Raw genomic sequence first — 23,734 nt, 5'->3', positions numbered from 1 at the left:
ATAAGAAGATACATAAAGGGGAGCTGATGGAGGTGGAAAAATGATGTGTCTGACAGCCTTTAGTGTTATGTTTTGTGGTGACTTGTGAAGTTACTAAATGTCATTGCTTCAAAGCCTTTGGGTCTCCTGATTTCTGGACAAAAGCTCGGGCAAAGATGATTTCATTCTGAAAGCTGCTTTCATTCTGAAAGTTCTTTATGAGGAACATGGTTATTTTTACTTATTTATTTTTAAGTTCTTAAGGCATTGTGAACAGGGAATTGGCAAGGGTTAACAGCACAAAGGTGCCACCTGAGCCATGGTCTCTGTGTCATAATGGGTTGAGTGAGATCTTGTAGTCAGATTCTGTGTAGAAAGAGGTACCTATAGGAAAACCTGTTTCCTGTTATGCAAGAGCTTTTACAAGTAACCAGATGGTGGTATGCTTCCAAAATGTTGAAAGTAGCCTGTTTTTCACAGCTAAAAGCTCTGCGTGTCTTTAGTTAGACATCAGAATTTCTTTTGTTATGTTACTAATGGTGAAGGTTATAGAGACCATAGTTAAGTGGAGCAGCTCATATTACCAGCACATTGAAGAGTCAGCTATGTCTGGTTGACTGAGAAGCTGTACTGGGTGTAAATTGTGGAGAAGCTCCAATGTGGTGTGGTTTGATTATCAGGTGTGCTTTTTCAAATTGATAAATCCAAAAATACCCTTCTTGGAAGGGATGCCAGTGTAGGAAAGGTTCAGGCTTTCACAACTGGAGAGACAGTGTTGTAGTCAAATAAGAGTGTCTTGGACAGTGGTGCTGGATGCTGTGAAGAATCTGGGAAATGGGACTGAATGTCTATATATGTATGTATATACACACACCTTCTTGAATTCTTAAAAAAAAAAAAAAGAAAACACAGCACTCTACTCTGGAACTGTTTAATTTCCTGTCAATGTCTTGGTATTCCACAGCACTACATCCAGAATATTCACTTGTGAATTTATATTCCTCTTCTTATATATGCCTCTTCTTAGCTTTTCTATGTAACTGCTCAAAAATCTTTATTTTGTTAATAGATTGAATAGAAAGAAGTTCATGTTAGAGATAACAGGATGAACTAGTTTATTCCAGGCTGCTGTATGTGCAGTGGTGCAGGAGAAATGCTGATTTGTTTTGTTTCTTTGTGAAACATCAGGGAACAAATTTTCATGTTTTACAGTTATACTAATGAAGGGTGGATTGACTTGGTTTCTTTTTCTCTTCTACAGGTTGTTCCAACCATCTTAGAGAAATTTAAAGAGAAGAAACCTCAGGTAGTGCAAGCACTGCAGGAAGCCATTGATGCAATCTTTCTTACTGTAAGTGAAACACTGATGATTTTCCCATTGTCTGAGAATTGGTGCTGTCTCTTTTTTATTTGCTTTTTTGTTCCTTTACTGAAACTAGTAACTTCTTTCTCACTGTAGACCACATTGCAGAACATAAGTGAAGATGTGTTGGCAGTGATGGACAACAAAAATCCAACAATTAAGCAGCAGACATCCCTTTTCATTGCAAGAAGCTTCCGTCACTGCACACCTTCTACTCTGCCAAAAAGCCTGTTGAAACCTTTCTGTGCTGCACTTCTCAAGGTAAAAATAAAGCAGCAGGAATTAGTACTTCTCTGATATTGACTTGAAGTGTTGGTGCAAAGCATCAGATTGTTTTTGGGAGAAAGACATCTGGCAGTGCAGGGGGTGGTGGGGCTAAAGAGCTTGTATACTATGCAGCTGTCAGTGAATTCTGGCTGATATTGAAGTGGAATGTGACTTGGTCATGGGAGTAGCTAAGAGGAGACTAAACTGTCTCTAAAACTATATATTCACCTAGTTTGTAATAGATTAAGATATTGATTTTTTTTTCTAACTAACCGCTGGACATTGACAAGTGCTTCTTGCAGATATCCGTAGCAAGCATTTCTTAGTGTTGCATCTAATTTGCTATTGGTATAAGCTTCTATTAATGCATAGGCTGCATGTACACTGGAGAACTTCCAGTGTAAACAAAGTGTGTATGCTTTATTATATGTTTTCTTCTGGGAAAGTTCCCTGGCTTCCAGAATGGAGATTTGAAAAGGATTGTGGTGTTTAAAATTACTTAGAAACTTTATGGTGTTTCAGTATTCCTTAAAGCTGAGGTGTTCTTCCTTCTCTTCCTGTGTGGAAGATTCAAGGATGGGGAGCTAAATGTATTTGAGAAACAGAGCAGATCAGGATATGAGAAAACAGAAGTAGATAATTTTCTTTCTTTCTATAATGGAATGGAATATTAAGTATTATGCTGTAGTGGTTGTAGGTTTTTTTTTAAGGTTGGAACAGGTTTATATGGAACATGAGTTTAAACAGTTGTTTAGATGTGAGCTGCAAGCCATGTGATGCATGCTGTATTTCTTGGCAGCATATCAATGATTCTGCTCCTGAAGTAAGAGATGCTGGTTTCGAAGCATTAGGCACTGCACTGAAGGTTGCTGGAGAGAAAGCTGTGAATCCTTTTCTAGCAGATGTTGATAAACTAAAGCTTGATCGGGTGAGTTTATGAAGTGCTCAATTTATTCATCTAAAATGCATTTTAGTGAAGAGGAGGAAAGGAGGTACAATGATTTTCCACAGTTGTTTTGGAAACGTATCTTACTTCATCTGCTATTGGAGCAGGAAGTCTGGAGAAAGTCATTTTTTAAAATTTCTTGTAAAATATTGAGTATCCTTTAAAATATTGAGTGTCCTTTCTTTGACTCAGTATCTAAAGTGTACTGATATGCAAGCACTGCTGCATCTTACTCGTAAATGCACTTGGCGTTAAGAATCTACCTGTGAAGTGGTGTGATTTTTGTGTTGTTTATTTGCTTGTTTTTTTGGTTGGTGGGTTCTCCAAATGCTTCTTTCTCCATCTGAAACAAATCTGAGGGATTTAAGTCACAAAGGCATGACCTAGTTCTATACTTCAAGATATGATTTGATATTCAATCCATACTTCACTACACAAAGTTTTTGTGTTTCTGCTTAAGTTAACAGGTTTGAATGACGACTTGGTTATTGTGCTAAGAACTAGGTTTTAGAGCATCTGCATGTGGAAGGGGTTCTCTCAGCTCTTCATGTATGAATGTGCTTCATTTTGAACTAAGAAAATGAACTGAGCAATATAACAGGGACTGATGTTATCCTGTGTTACAGCAGTAATACTAAACTTTGTTGTCTGAACAACTTAATCTTGTTTCTAGAATAGTAAAGTTATAGTAACTAAAAAGATACTTTTTTTTTTATGTTTTGTTCTATTTTCTTTTAAAACACTTCATCAGATTAAAGAATGTGCTGAGAAGGTAGAACTGGTTTATGGTAAAAAGACTGGAGCTGCTGAGAAGAAAGAAAGCAAGCCTGTTGCTGGAAAGACGCCTACTCTTTCAGGGTCTGCTGGAGATAAAGAATTAAAAGACACAGCAGCCAAACCAGGACCGCAGAAAAAAGCACCTGCTGTGAAAGTAAGAGATTGTCAAGAGTTTATTGACAGTTCTGTTTGTCTGTGGTTGTACTGACTTATAACTAGTTGATATTTTAAAGATTAAGCGTAACAGTTATGGTACCAGAAGTGTCTTCTAAATGTGTATTTTGATGTCAGAATGCAGAGATAGAAAAACAGCAGTTCACTTAGAATCTGATGAATTGGAGAGCTGATTGATCTCTGCTAATTTGTGTTTCCTTTCTAGCCTGGGGGCCCACCTAAGAAAGGCAAACCAGCTGCAGCTGCGGGTTCAGGAGGTGCTGGGGCTAAAGGCAAGAAGGGTCCTGAGACCAAAGAGATAGCTGAATCAGAGCTCTCGGTGAGTGTCTTGCTTTTATCCAAAATAAAGTGGCCTATGTAAATAGTTAATCAGGTCTCCAGTTACTACATTTTTCACTGAGGAAACAGATGTAGAAGGTAGAGAAAGGTAGAGATAATTACTTACATTGTAGTTAAGCATGTATGATTTCCTGTCTGGCATTAAAAGCTTGAAAATACGGTGCTCTGGAGTTCAATGTGTTCTGCTTCAGATTTCAAGCTAATAAACTACAGGTTTCTTACATGCTGCTTGTAGTTGGGCGTGGGTCAAGAACGCATTGTAAATCTGAGTCATGTAGTTTGTATACATATGATATATTAGATGCTTTGTTTCTACTTAAGAAAAACAACCTTTTCCATATCCTTGTAGTAGATTAGTTCGCCTCATTCCCCCTCTGTGGATCAAACAGTAACAAAAAACTGTTTAAGTTCTGACTTGCTCCTTTATGAAATCTATTTGCAATTATTTTTTGAGTTGTTGGCTACCTTCAGGGATTATCCTTTAGCATGAGTACTTTCCATTATATCAAAATATATAATTATATATGGCACAAAATCAGGATACAGTTCTGGAGTGTAATACTGGTAACAGAGATGCAAAGGAAGTTTTCGCTTTGTTTTGTTTTCAAAAATAACTTGAATTCATTCCATTAAGACAGATGTGGAAGATGTCTTCTCCTGTATACCTTTACCCCCTCAATAATTACTATGAATCCAAGCTTCACACAAAATTAACTTATGTATTTCAGTTTATCTCTACTTGATTGTTTGAGTAAAAGCTACCTGGTACCATTTTTGACTGTGCTACTTAAACTTTTCAGGGATTGTTTTTCTGTTGTGGTGTGTTTAGCAGCTTCCTAAATTTATGAGTTTGTAATTTATGAGTTGTAATCTGTACAAAATCTTTCAATCTACAACAGAACTTTTTCATTTTATGGTAAATTTAAGTGCATCCAAGAGCAGGAGTTGTTCCAGTACATTATATGCCCTTAGATCTGTTCTCCTTACTATCACAAAATCCTTTGGGATGTTTTACCTTTCTTTTGATCTGTATGCAGATAGAAGTTTGTGAGGAGAAAGCTGCTGCGGTCCTTCCAGCTTCTTGTATCCAGCAGCTGGACAGTGGTAACTGGAAAGAGAGACTTGCCTCCATGGAGGAGTTTCAGAAGGTGAGTTTGCAACAACTGATAAAAGGAGAAATGAGATAAAGTAAGAAATAATTTCTTCAGCTTGTTTTAGGCTTGCTAGCTCTCATTTTAAGAGACATACCAGAGTAGACTGCTACTGTATGTCAGTATGCTGTTTAAGGTGGGTTAAACAATACTTGCAAAATACAAAGGCTTACGTGGTTTAAATTAACTCTTAATCCTTAACTATGGTGCAGTAACCTTTTTAATTTTATGTAGATATGTTTCTGTCAGAAGTATTTGTACGTAGACTGAGGATGCATGCAGGTCTATTAAAAATACAGAGTAATTGTGAAGCTGGTCTCAAGAACAGCTAGATTAAAACAGGTTTTGCAATGATTTGTACAGAAACTCTTGCAAGTCCCCATCGGTCACACTAAGTGGTGACTGATCATAACATTAAAGTTTCAATTGGTAAATAGTTGATGCTTGAAACTTATGACAGCAGTATTAGTATTCATAACTGGTAATGAGTACTTCGTGTAGTTACAGACACGTAAATATGGTGCACTCACAAAACTGGAATGTGAAGCCTGATTTTTCTTGCTGTGGTAGCTGTCTTAAAACCTTTGAGAGTTCGCATTCAAAAAGCAAATCAACTGTTGCTTTTTGAATGCAACTGTTAATCAACTGTTAATGTACGAGTAGCTCATACTACTGTATTGCAGTTGCTGTTGAGTTGTAGTATTTTAGTGGAAGTGTTGACTAACTGAAATTATGAAGCTGTTACTGAAATGGGTCTTACAGATGAGGCTGTTCAGGTAAATTTTTATGCTAAGAATTTCTGCAACTCAGTCTAATATTAAGAAAACATTTACATGACAGTTCAGGTAGTTTCCATTTGTGTGGATGTTTGGTTTTTGCTCGATAGGGTTTTTTTGCACCATTTGTGACTTTTTGGCTAACTTTTGATGTTTATCCTTGAGGCTGTTGAACTTATGGAGAGAAGTGAAATGCCTTGCCAAGCTCTAGTAAGAATGCTGGCCAAGAAACCTGGTTGGAAGGAAACAAACTTTCAGGTAATACATCTTTACTTAAGTAACAGTTTGTTTTTATTACTTAATGTAAGCTGCTTTTCCAACTGAAAAAGGGCCCTGGCTGTATATGTGTTATATTCTCGTTTGGCTGTAGAGACAGCTGTGGATGCTGTACTAAGACAAACTCTCAAAATCAGGTGTGTTCTTCTTGTGCTTACAGTTGAGGCTTCAGGAGACACTTGAATGTGTCTAGATGTATAAAGGTGTGTTGGTGTATATGCATATATAGCTATAGGTAAATTCTAAATGCTAATAATGGTTGGTCAGTATTACTGACAGTATTAAAATGTGTATCCACAACTTGTTTATATTCAGACGAATGCATGTGTGTACTTGAGTATGCACACAGTTTAATAGAAAAAATACAATTTGTATTTTTTACATTAAAGACATACACTTTTTAAAAGTCTAAAATATGTTAAAAAAAGTGACTTCCTTGCTGTTATGAACGTTCCAGGTGATGCAGATGAAACTGCATATAGTTGCACTGATTGCACAGAAAGGAAACTTCTCCAAGACTTCAGCACAGGTTGTATTGGATGGTCTTGTAGACAAGGTTGGTGATGTGAAATGTGGGAACAATGCAAAAGAAGCCATGACAGCAATAGCTGAGGCATGCCAGCTGCCATGGACTGCTGAGCAGGTGAGTGAATAGCAGAAAAAATATTCCTCTGTTAAAGACAGAAACGTGTTCTTTCAATTCAGGGATTAAGTCTTCAATCTCCATGATTTTTTTGTTGTGCAACACAAGAAAACAAAACAACAGTGACTTGTTTATACGTATCTCTTGAGTTAGCTGCTAAATGCAACAAATAATGAGTAATAAATAGGTACCTTCTTGAAATATTGTTTTTTAAAAAAAAAATTGTAAAAAGTGTTTTGGGGGGAAAAAAAAAACACTTTTCTGTAATATAGCTCATCTCTGGAAGCCTTTTAGTACTTTAACTTCTGAGTTACTTCAGCTCTTGTCACGGGTTGACCGAAAATCTATCTGCACCCATGACAGGGGAACAGACGGCCTGCAGGCCGCTATCTGAAAAGGAAAAAGGAAAATTACGCTATGCTATGGTGATGCAATGAATTTTGCTTTGTTACCCACAGCTCAGTTGATTTATTTGCTGTAGCCTGTTTTTTGCAGGTATTATCTCTCATGTATGTACAATAGCACTTTGTCACCGGCTTGACAATGGAAACTCAAGCTTTACTTTTCTGTTCTAGGTTGTGGCTATGGCTTTCTCTCAAAAGAACCCTAAAAATCAGTCGGAAACTTTGAACTGGCTCTCAAATGCAATTAAAGAGTTTGGCTTTTCTGGGTATGTCTTTCAAGAGAAACTTGAGTTTAAGTGTTTTGTGTCTTGAGCTGAAGTTTTGTTCTTTCTCAAGAGTGCGAGTACACTGAACTTTTAGTTCTCTCAGCTCTGACTTTATCAGCTGCTCTTCCACTTCTAAATATGTGAACAAAAGTATCTGACAGGAGTAGTAAGATTGCATCCTTTGTTAAAAGATCCTTTCTCATTAGGACTTCTCTGAAGAATCTTAATCCACATATAGGAGTGAGATGAGTGATATTTGATGCATCCATGCTGTGACACATCACTATATAGTTCTGTTTGGCATAGTATGGTGAAATACATACTGGGATGCTTATTTTTTTTCCTCATTGGGTAAATTTTTAGGGTGATGTTTTAGCCAACACAATTAGTATTGCTTCTGGTGCTGGATGGGGGTGGAAAATAGGTTCTTCAATAGAACCAGTATATAATGTTCCTTAGTTTCTCAGCACCTATCTCCTAACTGAACTCTCTGTTATGTGTATACAGTAATGAACCATTTACTTATGAGAATAAATTTCTAATAGTTGAATCCGCAAGCAAAGGCTAATTTATTTGATTGCTTAGGCAGTTACCTTGACTGTCTAAATTATTTAACAGTCATGAAACAGATGGTTGCATTGATAAGTCTTGGAAACGTTTTTCAGTGGCACCTTCATATTAAGAGAAAAATTCCCTGAGAAGTGTGTATTTCCACCAGAGTGGTGTATGAATTGAGATGATTGTAGGGTGGTGGTGTTTGAAACCTTAGAAAAGAAGCTTCCATGTTGGCCCATCTGTTTTCTGTTGCTGTGCTGTGGTGGTATAGAAGATTCAGTAATCTAAACCTTCCTCATCTTGTGAATTCCTGTTTCTGAAATTTGGACCTTTTTCGGCAAGATCCTGGTACAAGTGAACAAAAAAGTACTTTTTATTATGTAGCCACATTTCATGTGCTTAAAATGGTACTAGACTTGTTCCTTTGGATTTCAGTACTAGCAATCACAGGACTGTAGTAATTTAAATTCCACAACTCTAATAAATAGTCTTTGATTTTAAATATCTTAGGTTTACTGTGTTGCCTTTCATAGCAGGTTATTCCCAAGACTGATCTATGTATTTATTTAAGATAGTGATGTGCAAATATTACTTGCTTTTTGGTGATTTGTATGTATCTGTTTATTCTCATTGCATTTATTTTAATCTTTAACGTACTATGATTTTGTTTTTTGCTTTATGTTTTTGTTTGGTTTTACTAATGGGAACGTGGTTTCTTTCCACAGACTGAATGTCAAAGCTTTTATCAGTAATGTGAAGACGGCTCTTGCTGCAACTAACCCAGTAAGAAAATCTTTTTTTTTAATCCAGAATTTTGATCAGTCCTTAATGTGTAGACTGAATGCTTTTATCATCTGTCCATCAGGCTGTAAGGACTTCTGCCATTACCTTGCTGGGAGTCATGTATCTTTATGTGGGACCTCCTTTGCGAATGTTTTTTGAGGATGAGAAGCCAGCCCTTCTCTCCCAGATAGATGCAGAATTTGAAAAGGTATGAAGTGTAGCATTCTTAATACCAAATGTCACTAAAACTACTTGGTAACAGCAGTAGTTGCAATGTGTACTAGTGCTGTGGGTAGGTTCTTTGATTTTATTTTAAGTGAACCAGATTTTTGAAGATAGCAGCTGCTTTGGTGAGCAAGTGTATTGTGCCTAGCTATGCCAGTGTTTCTTTTTTCCTATGACAGATTTCAAAAGCTCCTGTTTTGGGTTGTGGTTTTTTGTTTGTTTTTTGGAGGATTATGTTTTAAAGTCTTCTACACTGAAGTAGTATATTTGTGTTGCGCAAGTGCCTTTACTTTTAATGTCAGACTCTAAAATAGCCCTTGTAAATTTTTGTTGCTTGCAGATGCAAGGACAGACAGCACCAGCCCCAACTCGTGGCATTTCCAGGCACAGTGGAGGAAGTGGGGATGATGGTGAGGAAGAGGAACAGGAAGATGTTGGGAATGATGTTGTGGATCTTCTGCCAAGAACAGATATTGGGTGCGTTTATCTTCTACAACTTGAAGACATTTGCACTGCAATTCAAAGCTTAACTGACATGCTTTATAAGTGTAAATTGTTATTATTAAAGCACTCTAATCCTAAAGGCATGTAACTAAGTAGATGGACTTTTTACTTTTTCTATCTTGTACAGTGATAAGATCACAGCTGAGCTAGTGGCTAAGATTGGGGACAAAAACTGGAAGATCCGAAAGGAAGGTCTAGATGAAGTGACAAGCATCATTAATGATGCCAAGTTCATACAGCCCAACATAGGAGAACTTCCTGCTGCCTTGAAGAGTCGTCTCAATGACTCCAATAAAATCTTGGTATGTTATTTGAAAACCTATTTCAGCTATTTCCAGTTTGGAAATGAGAAATAGTTTATGGCTGAGAGCTGTTGCAATGTCATGAAACCATGAGTTTGAAACCAGTGGAGTGGATATTTCCAGATGATATGCTTGCTGTTTTTACAAGCATTTGTCTTTGCTTTGTATTAATGAAAAAAATCCTTCAAAAGAAAAAATCTATGTAGGTCATCCTACAAATAATTCACCCTGTTTTAGTTTCCATATGTCACTAAGCAGGCATTCTGAAGTAAGAGCCTATGTACAGCTGTGTTAACTCTCCCCATATGACTTGAAATTTTGCACATATGATTATAACTGTGTCTTACTGAAAGACTTTGTTTATATGCAGGTGCAACAAACACTGAGCATTCTTCAGCAGCTGGCAACAGCAATGGGCCCCAATATCAAACAGCATGTGAAAAATTTGGGCATTCCTGTCATTACAGTCCTTGGGGACAGTAAGGTAAGATGCTCAATACCTTTCTCCTTTTTTGCCTTTCACTGCCTGAGATAAGCCTGCGAATGATTCTTACTGTTTGCTTTTGAGATGTAGATGGTAATTAAAGCTTTGGAAGCTTATGCAAGTTGTGATGGTGATTTTTTGGAGGGGGGTTGTTCTTGCTTAAGTAATGATTTATTATCCAAATAAAGTGTCCTTAGTATGTGTTCTGCATGAAATATATTCTACTGCTTGTGAATAACTGGAATTGGGGTCATAGTTCATCTTACAAATGGAAACACAACGACTTTATATGTATACATGATTCTCAGAATGAAAATACACTACTTAACCAAGAAAACCTTATTGACTTTAAAGTTGTGTGTAGAACTCTTCTTCTAGTGCATCAGTGTGAATTCCAGTGTGCTATGTTGTCTTGTTCTGTGATTGTGTGGGAGGCTTCTAACATGTAGGCTGAAATATGACACTGACTGATACCAAAGCTTGTATAATGTCAGCGTTGAGCTTGTCAAGATACTGTGTCAAATCAAAGCTAGGACCATGGGAGAAAACTATTTGGAGCAACTGGAGAGAGGGAGGCTTGAGGCGATGCTAACCACTTGTGCCAGAATTCACAGGCAATCATCAGAGGTGACATTTCAGATGTTCCTACTCTGAGTGTGAGTAGTAAAAAGCACGGAAAATAGGTGAGCAGGTTGAAACTGGAAGTCCTCCTAGCAGCAAAAGCAACCACTTGGGGAGCTGCTGAAGATGTGTGCCAAAACTGGATTCCTACTGAAGTGCTATTTTTGTTGATGGTGCCTGTAGGAGAAAGGTGCTTGATGCACTTTCACAAGTCTGCATTCATATGCAGATTGAAAAGGAGAATCATCTTCCCTTCACCTCTGCCAAACTGAGATGAACTCTTCCAGTGGAAGTGCCTGGAGATCAGGGCTGCTTGGAAGTGAAAGCTCACTCGCTCAGCATAAACTGATAGTGGTTTAGCAAGTACCTTCTAGTCAACTGCATCTTGTTGAACCTGGTTCTGTCCTTATTTGAAGACGCTCGTTACCTAGGAGAAGGTAACTGCTTCTGTGTTTCAGTTTCATGGAGCTTACTATTTCTGAGGAGTTTGTATTTGAAAACAAAAGAAGCCAGCTTTCAGTTTACAAGCTGCGATATTCTGGAATCTACAAATGGAAATGCAAAATGTCTTCTAGTCTACTGATGAGCTGTGCTGATATTTTGAACTACAACATGCTAATGTTGTTGCATGCCAACATGCATCAATGTGCCAGTGCTTAATGCATCTGCATCCTTGGTATTGGTACTGTCTGCAGCGATTCTTGTTTACTCTTTGAAGAGGCAAAAATTCAGAAGTATTCCATGTAAGGACTTCAAAAGACTGCTCCTTTTTGTGTCAGAAAGTTTGATATGTTTGCACCAGTAGGAATGACAGCAAGTCTTGCTCACCACAAATAGATGAATATTGCTTCAAAATAAATTAAAATCATTTGGTATGTGGAGATTAGTCAGGGCTGCCAAGAATTGCTGATGCCTTTAATACTGACAGTATGGAGCTGAACAGCACTCAAAATCTAGTAGTCCCTTCTGCTGGAAATCATTCTGTGAAGAAGGCAAGTATGATCCTGGTGCTACTTGTAAGTCACCGTATCTCTTCTCTGGGATTCCTCTCCGAAGAGCATAATTTCCGTTTAAAATGCAGCAAGTCATCAGTCATGTGGGTAGATGACTTAAAGCTTCTAATGAAACAGATACCCCCTTATGTGAGCTGAAGAGCTCATTATCTCTGAAGCTCAAAACTACATGGTGCAGTTGCAAGGATACAGACTTTGAATTACAATCTACAGATTCACTTTTGCACAGTTCTGAGGAGATGCACAAATTGTGGTACAGAAATTGTCACATTTAATACAACAATGAAACTGGATCTACTTCTTGCCAATAGTGGAAGGACCAGCATAAAGATCTAGATTTAAAAAAAAATAAAAACTAAAAGAAGCTTTAGTTCAGGTTGTTTTCTCAGTCCTAAAGAACTGGTTGGTTTTTTTATGAGCAAGTTGGTTTCTTTTTTTATTCACCCCTCAAGTTATTGTGAGAAAACAGCAAGCTGTCTTCACTTGCAAGTACATGCTTTTTAAAGATAAGGCCTACTCAGATTAGCATGCATCATTGCCAAAATGTGTAATACAAATGCAGAATACAATGCTACTGGTATTACAATTGCAATATACTGTGATACTGATGGGGAATTGTATGCTCATCCAAACACTGTTGCAATAATAACTGTTCTGCAGAATTTACGCAGTTGCTAGTGTTTAGGGAGAAGAGGAAGACCTTTGAGCCACACTTAAAATGCTGACAGTAGATTAACTGAGTAATTAAGCAAAACCAGTCTGTAACGTGCAAGTAGACAAATGTATGTGTTCACACTTGAGGATGCTGACTCTGGGTACATGCCCAAAGTCAGTTTTAAGTGCAAATGTAGCATCTATCTTCTATCTGTAATACAGCTTTAGTATTAGCTTGCTTCATATTCAGCCTACAGGAGAGTGGTCTGTTATTATGTATACACTTGTATTTGTGCTGATGGTATTTTGAAGAGTCACATGTTCAATCTGACTTCCAATTTCATGTATCTGTTTCAAAAATGGCACTGTTCTAAAGTGTTTGTTTTTTTTAAGAAACAAAACACTAAAGGTAGAACTTGGATAAAAGACTCACCTGTCCTTGTTTTGAACACAACTCACAAACCTGAAATAAGATTGCCCTGAAACTACTGAAACAGGTTCCATAACCTCTTTGTCCTGCTGTATGAATGTGCTAAGCCTTCTACAAGCTGTTTTTTCATTCATTCAGGAGACTCACAAACTCTCGTTTAGAAACGCTGTGAACGCTACCTTAAGATAAACTTTTGTCCCTGTTTGTTATTTACTATTGGAAAATATGTATATATGATTTGCTGCCTTCTATATCTGATGGCATTGCTAAAATTGGATTCTGAATCCTATGTTTCTTGAGCAGTGAATGAGAACAGATTTTAAGACTTATGGCATAGAATCTCCTGTTGTAATTTTCTGACCCTTCTTTAGGTTTATTCTTAAATCTTGTTGTTGCTACAGAATAATGTTCGTGCTGCTGCACTAGCAACGGTGAATGCCTGGGCTGAACAAACTGGCATGAAAGAGTGGCTGGAAGGAGAAGACCTATCTGAGGAGCTCAAAAAAGAAAATCCTTTCCTAAGACAAGAGGTAGGCTTCTCTTAACTTCTTTGTGTTTATTTACTCAAAATAACCTTTTTTGCTATGGACTAAGTTATGTAACATCAGTTTGCTCATACAAAACAACTGTTATGAGTAAACAAGGAGCAAGTCTGTTCTTGCTGACAAAACTGTTAAACTTCACAGGGCTGATGAGCTGTACCCCAGTGTGATAGCTGTAACTTAGATTTCAGTGCCTCGGAAATTGAGGTTTTGCCTCTTTTGGAAACCCTTATAAAAACTGTTTTGTTTTCCCTTAAATTATTACAATAGTGATGAAGACCAGAACAGAACTGGAGGTGTGTTAGTATATTGAGGTTAATGAAGTACAACTTACTAATCAGCTGGACTACCCAGTTCTGAAATTTCTGTGTTGCAGAAGAAGGAAACAGCCCACAGTCTTACCTGACCAGGCTCCAAGTTTTAAAGAATCTGCCTATTCAAATACTGTACTCAGTGTTTGTGGTAGTTTTTAATTGTTGATACTTCATTTATGTTGTTTAAGATTATGTTTGTCTAAACATAGGTTTTTTTTCCTTCTTTATACAGATATGTAAAGGACTGCTGTTCATGCTCTTGTGGCTTGTGTTAGATGTTCCAAATATCAATGATTGCTTATTGAAAAATATTTTTTAAACTTTTAGCTTCTTGGTTGGTTGGCTGACAAGTTGCCTACCCTCCGCTCTGTTCCTTCTGACCTGCTCTTATGTGTGCCTCACCTCTACTCCTGCCTTGAAGATCGAAATGGGGATGTGCGTAAAAAGGCGCAGGATGCCCTGCCATTCTTTATGATGCATCTTGGCTTCGAGAAGATGGCAAAAGCCACCGGCAAGCTGAAGGTATTGTTTTGACTGAGTGTGGATGATGTGACTTTGAATAAGTGACTGTTACGTGGTTAGGCTCATGATATTTTTGGTCATGAAAAAGTTTGCTTGCACTGAACATCAGGGGGCTGAAAGTAAGGTCAGGAGATACAGTTTTCTGTACTTCAAAAAGACCATGGCCACAAATGATTTGTCACTGTAAGAGCTTGTTGTTTATTCACTGTGTATTTTTTTTGAAAGAAATCTGTTTGCTGATAGCTTACCAGTTATTGTCTTACTGTATGCCTTTGAACATGTACTTCAAAGATGGCTTACTCATACAATTACTCATAGGGTTCTCCAGTAACTTCATAGGACTGCTCAGCTGGGACAGACTGCTAGTTCATGTTTCATATAGATCTTCCAGAAATAAACTAACAGCAAGTTGTCCCATCTCAGAATGGGAGTATCTGAAAGTATGGATGTTCTAAGTGTTGTGGAAGATGCTTACTAGAGAATATTCTGCTTTGAAGTACTGTTGTTTTTCTTGTCTGTGGTATGGATTGAAACAGTAATCCTTCTGTATCTGTTGTTTTGTTTCCCCTCTCTCTGCAGCCTACTTCCAAAGACCAGGTACTGGCTATGCTTGAAAAAGCCAAAGCCAACATGCCAGCCAAACCAGCTCCTCCTGCTAAAGCATCCTCCAGAGCGGGAGGGGGAGCAGCTCCAGCCAAATTCCAACATGCTTCAGGTAACCTCTCAAGTTCTGGGAGATAACTGAAAAAAAGGTCTGGTTTACATTCCCCTGAGAAGACTTCTGGTGAAACAGCTCTTTAACTGATTATTTATGTTTTAAACTATGACAAATTTGACATACTATGATGTTGAGAACTGTGTGTGCTAACATGCAAGAGAGTGTCTTCTGAATTCTGTGTGATGGTAGGGGCATTATCAAATGTTACTGTCATTATCTTTGTGAGTAGTTTATTATTCTAAGAACAGAGAAACAATATTGATCTGAAATAGGCTTCCTGGTAATTTGGAATAATCTTTGTTTTTCCAGCTCTTGCTGAAGATTCAGGATCAAATGTTGCGGAGTCCAAGCCTGATCCCAAAAAAGCCAAAGTAGGAGGAGCTTCCTCTAAAACTAAGGTAATTATTTTATTTTCTGTTCTGCTGTGAAGAATAGTGTTGAGCCCATGTATTGAAGGAAATTCATCTCCTTTACAGTTGGAAAGGTAAAAAAAAATCTCCTTGAGCACAGGTGCAAGAAGAAATGTTTAAAAGCACAGTAATAGCTTCAGCTGAGCATGCTTGAATTGTTTTTCTTTGTTACAGTATTTTTTCTATTTATTTTGAAGTTAAACAAAAAAGCTTTTTTTATAATCCTGTTGGTTTTGTTAAAGTGATGTTATGAGAATAACTGATGAAGGTCCAGATTTGTGACAAAAATGAATGGAACAAACTGAAAGCTGTTGTTGGCTTGTCAGGGTTATTATATTTGTTTGTTTTGATTCTGGAGTTAATGTCTCTGCAGTGAACACAAAAAGAAATAAGTAAAACCCATGTAAGTGATTTGGATCGGTAACTCTTCCAAGTAAATACATCTCTAACAACAAAGCCTTTTTTTTTTATGGCTTATTTACAGCAGTCAGATGTTAATAGCAGTGTGTCCAAGGGCAATACCAGTCTGTCCAAAACTAATACAAACCTCAGCAAAGGCAATACCAGTCTGACAAAGAGCAAATCTATCAAACAGGTACTACACTGGGTTTTAGGGATGCGTGTGGGTAACTGATGCACTGGTCCAGAATGATGTGTCATCTTTCACAGGATACTGTTGTGCACACTGTCACAAGTATTGCTTCCACAGCGGCAGAGCACATACTTTTAAAAAATTCTAATCAACTTTATTCTTTCAGCTTCTCTCTGGCTCTTGTATACATAGGCAGCATGAGGTTGGCTGGCATCTAATGCTTGCTATTGCTTGTACTAAGGCATACGTCTTGCATTGCTTCTTAATACTTTGCATTTGGGTTTTTTTTGTTTGTTTGTTTCTTCAGGGTGTACAGGGGAAGAAAGTATTAAACAAGCCTGCTTTGAAGGAGGATGATGACAAATCGGGTCCCATTTTTATCATAGTCCCAAATGGGAAAGAACAAAGAATGAAAGATGAGAAAGGACTGAAGGTGAGAAAGTCTGAATGCATTCTTGTTTTGAAGTAGTATTAACTTTAACGTATCCTTTTGTTTTGGCATTTAGAATTAAATATGCTAGGACACAAAAGTTCTATTCTGTCTGTCCTTTGGGTTGTTTATCTAGTGCCCAAGTTGACTTGCACAGGCCCATATTACTTTGATTGTGATATTTGTCTGTTTATCACATTTTGTGCATCTATATGTTCTTGTAAGAGCTTCTTACAGCTTCTAAGAGATGATCCTCAGCTTTGTAGTGCCAAGTTGATCAACCTTTTGCATGTAACTAATGCTGGAGTTCTAGGATCTGCCTTGAATTATTTATATGTACTTTGAACGGTACTTCTTAACAAGCTTGTTTTTTTTGTGTGTAGAAATTCTGTTCCTTAAAACATGCTTTACTGATTACTCGTTAGTGAATAGGTCTATCTAGCTTAGAAACAACTCTGACTAGTTGGTAGTAATTTAGGTGGCAGCCTAAAGATGACTGCTCAACGCAGGATCATTTATGTAAGCCAAAGTGAGCAAATGACATTTAATTTTTTCCATTATCTTTTGATAATGAGAAGATTTTGAAAACGTATCCTGAAGTAGTACTAAAAGCAATGCAATTTGCAGGTTCTTTCAAGAACGTAAAGTGCAGCTTGCTTTAAGTTCCAAATGCAACTTTTTGCAGGTGTTGAAGTGGAACTTCACTACTCCTCGCGATGAATACATTGAGCAGCTGAAGACTCAGATGTCCAGTTGTGTGGCCAAATGGTTACAGGATGAGATGTTTCATGCAGACTTCCAGCACCACAACAAAGCACTGGCTGTTATGATTGAGGTAAGTTTGGGTCTGTACTAGTGGATGACAACAGAAATAATTATTTCTTGTTGTCTCATCTTGAATTAAAATCAACTAGGAATGCTCTGAGAAGTTAGAGGTAACTGTACTGTGAAATTGAGACTTTTCCTGTGCAAGTTAAGTGAGCACTTGCAGTTTCAGAAAGCTATCAGTGAGTGTAGACTGTCTTAACAGGCATAACTTCTTCCTTATTCTGTGTATTTCACTTTCCCCCTCTTTTCTTCCCCTGTTGTTTGAAGCATTTGGAAAGTGAGAAAGATGGAGTCATCAGCTGCCTGGATCTGATCCTGAAGTGGCTTACCCTTCGGTTCTTTGATACCAACACAAGCGTTCTTATGAAAACGCTTGAATACCTTAAATTGCTTTTCAATATGCTGAGTCAAGAAGAGTATCACCTTACTGAAAATGAAGCATCATCTTTCATCCCATATCTTATCATAAAGGTACTATTCATTGTACAGAAGTTAACCTCGCTTTTTATGGGGAATATTGCAAGATAACAAATTTTACTACAGTGTTTGATGCTCATTCTGAATGTATTGTGTATTTGCCTTTAAAAAGGCATTTTCCAGGAGCAGCTTTTGCACTGAGAATAATTTTGACTGTCTAAACTACTCATAAGTATGAAGAGATTGTTGAAAGTGTTTAGTTTTTCTTCCTGATTTTTTTTTTTTTCTTTTCTATTAGGTAGGAGAACCAAAAGATGTCATCCGCAAAGATGTACGTGCTATTCTGAATAGGATGTGTCTCATATATCCCGCTAGCAAAATGTTTACTTTCATCATGGAGGGGACAAAATCTAAAAACTCAAAACAGCGTGCAGGTGGGAAATAGCATTGCATACTAAGCAGTTTCAATTTTAAGTCGTGTTGTTCTGCATTGTGAAAAGCCAACATAACTTGTAGAATGTGAGGTTTGCCCTGTATATAGAATTATATGCACTTGCAAATAACCCTTTTGGATATTTTATTGCTTTTTGTTTTTTAATCTTTGGAAGGTACAATAATTTAAGTTACTATCAACATTAAGTTTGAATATTCCTTGAATTTCCTTGAATAGGCTTTTGTAAATAAAACAGTGTTGTGGAGAACAATGGTGATAGTACCGTCCAAGTGACTAAGGGAATCTGATAATATGAGCAGAACTTTGAAAAGGTGTCTTCATACTGTACAGAAGTCTCAACTGTTTTACTTTAGGAATAATTTACCATGTAGTGTTCTGAAGCTCAAACAACTCCATGGTCACCTTGAATCCTGATAAATCTAGGTTAAATTCTATAAGACATTACAAACTCACAACTGTCTAAACTTCCTAGTTGTGAAGTTAAACATCACTTTGCTCATGGTAATGGGAAGTACTTGGACAGGTATGGGAATGACTGACAGCTTTTAGATGCATCTGTGTTTCTTTATCTCATAAAACACCTCAAATGTGTGCATCTATCAACAGGGAGGGCAAGAACTATCATTCTGTTAACAAACTGAGCATTGTGACAAATGACATTCGCACTTCTGTATAGTGAGTGTTCTCAAGCAGCATGGATGTCAGGACTGTTTCTCCAACAGCTTTAATTTTGGATGTGCTTGTATCATTTTCTTCCTTCAGAGTGCCTGGAAGAGCTTGGATGTCTCGTTGAATCATATGGCATGAACGTATGCCAGCCAACTCCAGGGAAAGCCTTGAAAGAAATGGCAACTCATATTGGTGACAGAGACAACACTGTTCGTAATGCTGCACTCAACACCATTGTAACAGTCTATAATGTTCATGGTGACCAAGTATTCAAGCTGATTGGAAATGTGAGTGTAACTGGAAATATGATGGTTGAATTACAAGTGCTTAGAATAGGCAAGCTGTAACAGGACCTTGGCTTCTGTAGCAGAGTCCGTGGTGTTAAAATGTTGCCTGGGGTTCATAGGTGTAGAGGATATGGAAGGTGGATAGGTGTTTTGTTATTCAGCAACACAAGCAACAATTAAACATATTGATAGTGCTAGGATTTTAATTAAAAACTGCTTCTTGAAAGCAGCATGGGCTAGAAGTGGTTGTAATTCATATTGTAGCTTGTCATTATGGATTAACTACTGAAGAAGAATCTGATAGAGTGACCCTGTTGGAGTGCTTCTAGATGGTAGTATTGATCTGCCTTGGAATTGCAAAATCTCAGTCTATAATAATAATAATTGTCACCTACAGGAGGTATACATTTCTAAAATTCATTCAGCTAAGTGAAAACATTGTTTGTTTTAGCTGTCAGAGAAAGACATGAGCATGTTGGAGGAGAGAATAAAACGGTCAGCCAAGAGACCGTCTGCTGCTCCAGTAAGACAGGCAGAGGAGAAACCTCAGCGTATCCAAAACATCAGTGCTAATGCTAGCATGCTGCGAAAGGGGCCAGCTGAGGATATGTCTTCCAAACTCAAGTATGTAATATGTTATGGTTTGCAGGTGGTATAGTGTATGTGCTAATATCACGTCCAGCTATGTTATTTTATTTCTTTGTATCATCATCTTTGCATGTTGTGAAAATTGGCCAAATAACTTAAAACAATGTCTGAAACTTTTTTGTCTTGTCTGTCTTGAAATCTTTCTAAATGGTCTTGTGCCTTTTTTCACTGCTTCTCCATGGACAGAATTATGTATCGCACTTATAGGATGTAAGTACTGCCCACTAACTCCTTAGTGCCAGGGCTCTTCTGTCTTTCCATTTCTATCCTAGTTATCCCTTCCAGAGGGGTGACAGGTTTATCATGGCCAGTTCTAGATTTATAGATCTACGATCTGAACAAAAAGAAACAAAAGCAGAGGTTTCTACCAAGATGTCTGTAGGTGAAACTGTAGGCAGTTATGGCACTTGTGGTAGAAGCTGTTGGAAATGTTGGGAGAGTGTCCTGTGTGTTGCATTTATCTGGACTGTGTCCTTAACTTGTTAGGACGAGTATATAGCACAGAACTGGATGAGCATGTGTGAAACATAGAGCCTGGAGAGATGGTATTGGAAACAAAAGCTCAGAAACAGTATTCTCATCGCTTGATTTGGAATAAAAGTCCCTATTGAGAATAGTGTATTATGTTCTTGAAAAAATTAGTATGAATTACAAGTTATACGGGAGAATCCTAGATTTAGTTGAGCTTGCAGTGTTTCTGTGTACACATGCATCCTATTCATCATCTTTTAAAAAAAAACAAACACATGAGCTCTGAGCCTACATTCCATTAATGCTACTTTAAACTGTGCTGAATGATATCTGACAAAATTAGCTAGTGTATACCTAACTGCAGGTTGGGGCGGCAGGGGCTCATCTTGTAAGAGTAACTAGGAAAGCAAGTAACTGGTAGCTGCTCTTCTGGCCTAGAATATTTTGGTTTACTAATAGCTAGAGGAGCAGCAAAGGGGTGTTTTTAAGGATCATGGGTAAAATCGTATCTCCAAAATGTTTGCTGTCCTATTATGAGAGCTTTAAGGCTACCAGTAATGTTAGTACTAGTACTTTTGCCTGTTGTGTATATAATAAACTTCTCTCCTGGTTTCTGTAGCCAAAATCGCAGTATGGGCAGTCACTCAGAGACAGCACATACAGTTCCACGGGAATTTCAGCTGGATCTTGATGAAATTGAAAATGACAACGGTACTGTCAAATGTGAGATGCCTGCACTTGTACAGCACAAACTAGATGACATCTTTGAGCCGGTCCTGATTCCTGAGCCCAAGTGAGTCTAGTTAGATCTAAGTAAAACCAATAAGGCTACTTAAGAACTGTCCTGAGAAGCTGAAATGGACAATTTGTACAGACCTCTCTAACTGAGAAAGTGAAGTATCAACTGTTTTGAAAAGAGCTGTTAAAGTCATGGTCTATGGTACTGTTCTGAACTCTGGGTAACTGCTATTTCTAATGGAAAACCTGAGTTCTGCTTATTTATTTGATTTTTCTAAATGTTACCTGTGAGTTTACAAGTATGGTAACAGACATGTTGTTAGAAATTCTTTCTACCTTGAATATCCCCTATGAAGATGAAATTGTTCTCTCTCTTGTTTCTAAACTGATTCTGAAAAATAGCAGTGTAGTGTAAACTAGAACACTCTCTCCAAAGGGTAACAAATCCTGTTTTCACTTGTTTAGAATCCGTGCTGTGTCGCCACACTTTGATGACATGCACAGCAACACTGCTTCTACCATCAACTTTGTCATTTCTCAAGTAGCCAGTGGTGATATAAATACAAGCATCCAGGCTCTATCACAGGTAAGAGAAGTAAGGTGTTGCAACTATTCATACTGAACTAAACTATTGCTCTGCGAGGGTGATGAGCTGCACTCTGGTGGAGCAACCGTGTCAGGTGACATGGACTCTGCTCAGAATCTCCCTGATGACAAAACTAAGTGCACAGGGGCCATCTGACTCGCTTTAACAATATCAATTTCACTTCCATGTTGTAGAATAGACTCTAACACAGACGCATTAAGGGCAGAAAAAATAAATTTTTTGTCAGGTATGCATCTATACTGCAGGTTTGAGAAAGCAGACTGTTGCCAATGAAACTTAACTTTTAAATGTAAACTGCTGTGCAGACTCAGCAGAGAAGGATTTTGTATCTTTTATAGTTAAAGCCTATTTTGAATGTGCAAAAACTATGTAGAAATGTTTTGTCTGGAAGATTTTGCAAAATTGTTAATTCCAGAATCTGTAATAGATGCCATCGCTGTACAGGGTGCTGATGCAATTGTAACATCTTACATTGGAATTAGCAGTAGAAGTTTGTAGTTATTATGTTGACTTGGGTGCTCTCTTTTGTTTTTAAATCTTAGATTGATGAAGTTTTCAGACAGGAAGACAAAGCAGAAGCTATGTCTGGCCACATTGACCAATTTCTAATAGCTACATTTATGCAGCTTCGGTTAATCTACAATACGCACATGGCAGATGAGAAACTCGACAAAGATGAGATAGTGAAACTTTACAGCTGTATTATTGGGAGCATGATATCGGTAAGGCTTTGACCTATAAATTAAGGAGAAAAGCAAGTAATCTCTATGCTGATGTTGCAGGCAAATGGAATGTCTGAGCAGAGCTGACTTGTACCTAGGCTAGCGCACTTTGATTTTATGAAAGGTTTGTTGCTGTTTATCTGCTCACCACTGCACCTTTTGGGAGGGACTGAGAGTAAGTAGGGAGGAGGGACTTCTTCAATAGCTTACAGCCATTCTGATGTTTCTGTTAAGTTCTATTTTAATATTCCTGAAGTTGTGAGTACTTAGTTGGATGTTCAGGTATTTTTCAGAAGTTACTCGGTACAAATAACCTTCCCATTGAGGGATAAAGCAGGAATGTCAAAGGATTTGATAGTGTAGTGAAATCCTTTAATTGAAGTATTTTATACAGGGAAGATGTCTAACCTTGTTTTCAATTTGTAGCTATTCCAGATAGAGAGTCTGGCTCGAGAGGCCTCTACTGGTGTGCTGAAGGACCTAATGCATGGTCTTATTACGTTAATGCTGGATTCTCGGGTTGAAGACCTTGAGGAGGGTGAGCAGGTCATCCGGTCAGTCAATCTCTTGGTAGTGAAAGTTCTTGAAAAGTCTGACCAGACCAACATTTTGAGGTATGTTTTTTTTAAAAAATAAAATAAAATAAAATAAAACCCATGACTACTGTTCCACTTCATCTGTTCCGTGTTTCTCAAATAATTGTGTTCGTTAGTTATGCTGTAAGCAGAGAATGATGTCCATGAAATTGTTCGGCTAATTGATAAAGAATCGTCAGTGGTGTCATGGTTTTGTAATGTTGCTGTCAATATTCCACATCATAACATCATGTGCAGTGTGGATCATTTAAAAAAAAACAAACAAACAAACAAAAAACAAAAAAAAAAAACATGACAAGTGGTCATTAGTGGGTAATCATAGCTTGTCTGCATAATCTCTGCTGCTGAAGGCAGGCCAAGCAAACCAGTTTGGAGTGATTTGGTATTTCAGCAGGCTGTCTCGTAAATGCTTCTGAAGTACTGTGAGGAGGGAGCTCTTACACAGCATGACATAGACAACTGGAGTAGTTTCTGGTGTGATACTGTGTTGAGAAATTTGTCATTTTCTGTGTAGTTCTTTCCCATGTGATTCAACTCTAAACTTCATCCTTCTAGTGCTCTGCTTGTTTTACTTCAAGACAGTCTGCTAGCAACAGCCAGCTCTCCTAAGTTTTCAGAACTTGTCATGAAGGTGAGACTCTAATAGTGGTTTTGAACTGTGAAATACCTGGTTATTTAAATCAACAGCCTTGCTTTAAGGAACAGGTAGTGTTTAAAAAAAAAAAAGTGACTATAATTTGAAATATTTATGAAATGTTTAATTCAATGACTTTGTTCTCTACTGAGAGAAAGCTTAACACTTGCTAGTACTATACAGGAGATTATATGTGCTCCACA

At 37.6% G+C, this 23,734-nt stretch overlaps 1 protein-coding gene and 1 non-coding gene across 7 annotated transcripts in view; both read left to right on the top strand.

Annotated features, from left to right (window-relative positions):
- The window catches only part of CKAP5 (cytoskeleton associated protein 5), a 45,513-nt gene that overhangs the window by 15,325 nt on the left and 6,454 nt on the right, over positions 1-23,734 (top strand). For 2 of the 6 annotated variants that reach the window (XM_072336964.1, XM_072336965.1), the window contains exons 10-39: positions 1,241-1,330; positions 1,439-1,603; positions 2,409-2,537; positions 3,307-3,486; positions 3,712-3,825; positions 4,883-4,993; positions 5,938-6,030; positions 6,506-6,691; positions 7,267-7,361; positions 8,642-8,699; positions 8,782-8,907; positions 9,265-9,401; positions 9,556-9,730; positions 10,101-10,214; positions 13,334-13,462; positions 14,116-14,310; positions 14,890-15,025; positions 15,338-15,426; positions 16,338-16,463; positions 17,146-17,295; positions 17,556-17,759; positions 18,004-18,139; positions 18,922-19,115; positions 19,567-19,739; positions 19,950-19,973; positions 20,854-21,027; positions 21,438-21,558; positions 22,122-22,301; positions 22,728-22,915; positions 23,453-23,528. In XM_072336964.1, coding sequence (XP_072193065.1) covers positions 1,241-1,330; positions 1,439-1,603; positions 2,409-2,537; positions 3,307-3,486; positions 3,712-3,825; positions 4,883-4,993; positions 5,938-6,030; positions 6,506-6,691; positions 7,267-7,361; positions 8,642-8,699; positions 8,782-8,907; positions 9,265-9,401; positions 9,556-9,730; positions 10,101-10,214; positions 13,334-13,462; positions 14,116-14,310; positions 14,890-15,025; positions 15,338-15,426; positions 16,338-16,463; positions 17,146-17,295; positions 17,556-17,759; positions 18,004-18,139; positions 18,922-19,115; positions 19,567-19,739; positions 19,950-19,973; positions 20,854-21,027; positions 21,438-21,558; positions 22,122-22,301; positions 22,728-22,915; positions 23,453-23,528 — 4,068 coding nt within the window. Of the gene's footprint in view, positions 1-1,240; positions 1,331-1,438; positions 1,604-2,408; positions 2,538-3,306; positions 3,487-3,711; positions 3,826-4,882; positions 4,994-5,937; positions 6,031-6,505; positions 6,692-7,266; positions 7,362-8,641; positions 8,700-8,781; positions 8,908-9,264; positions 9,402-9,555; positions 9,731-10,100; positions 10,215-13,333; positions 13,463-14,115; positions 14,311-14,889; positions 15,026-15,337; positions 15,427-15,922; positions 16,034-16,337; positions 16,464-17,145; positions 17,296-17,555; positions 17,760-18,003; positions 18,140-18,921; positions 19,116-19,566; positions 19,740-19,949; positions 19,974-20,853; positions 21,028-21,437; positions 21,559-22,121; positions 22,302-22,727; positions 22,916-23,452; positions 23,529-23,734 lie in introns of all 6 variants that reach the window. The other 4 variants (XM_072336967.1, XM_072336966.1, XM_072336961.1 and 1 more) reach the window with 3 other exon arrangements.
- LOC140253663 (small nucleolar RNA SNORD67) lies at positions 21,610-21,720 on the top strand. Its single transcript, XR_011903939.1, has one exon. It is a non-coding gene; the product is annotated as a small nucleolar RNA SNORD67 (small nucleolar RNA).

The sequence above is a fragment of the Excalfactoria chinensis genome, chromosome 5, assembly GCF_039878825.1.
Source record: "Excalfactoria chinensis isolate bCotChi1 chromosome 5, bCotChi1.hap2, whole genome shotgun sequence".
In the NCBI taxonomy this organism is placed as follows: Eukaryota; Metazoa; Chordata; class Aves; order Galliformes; family Phasianidae; genus Excalfactoria; species Excalfactoria chinensis.
Note: the sequence above shows the minus strand (reverse complement) of the source record. Positions and strands in the feature narration are given on the sequence as shown.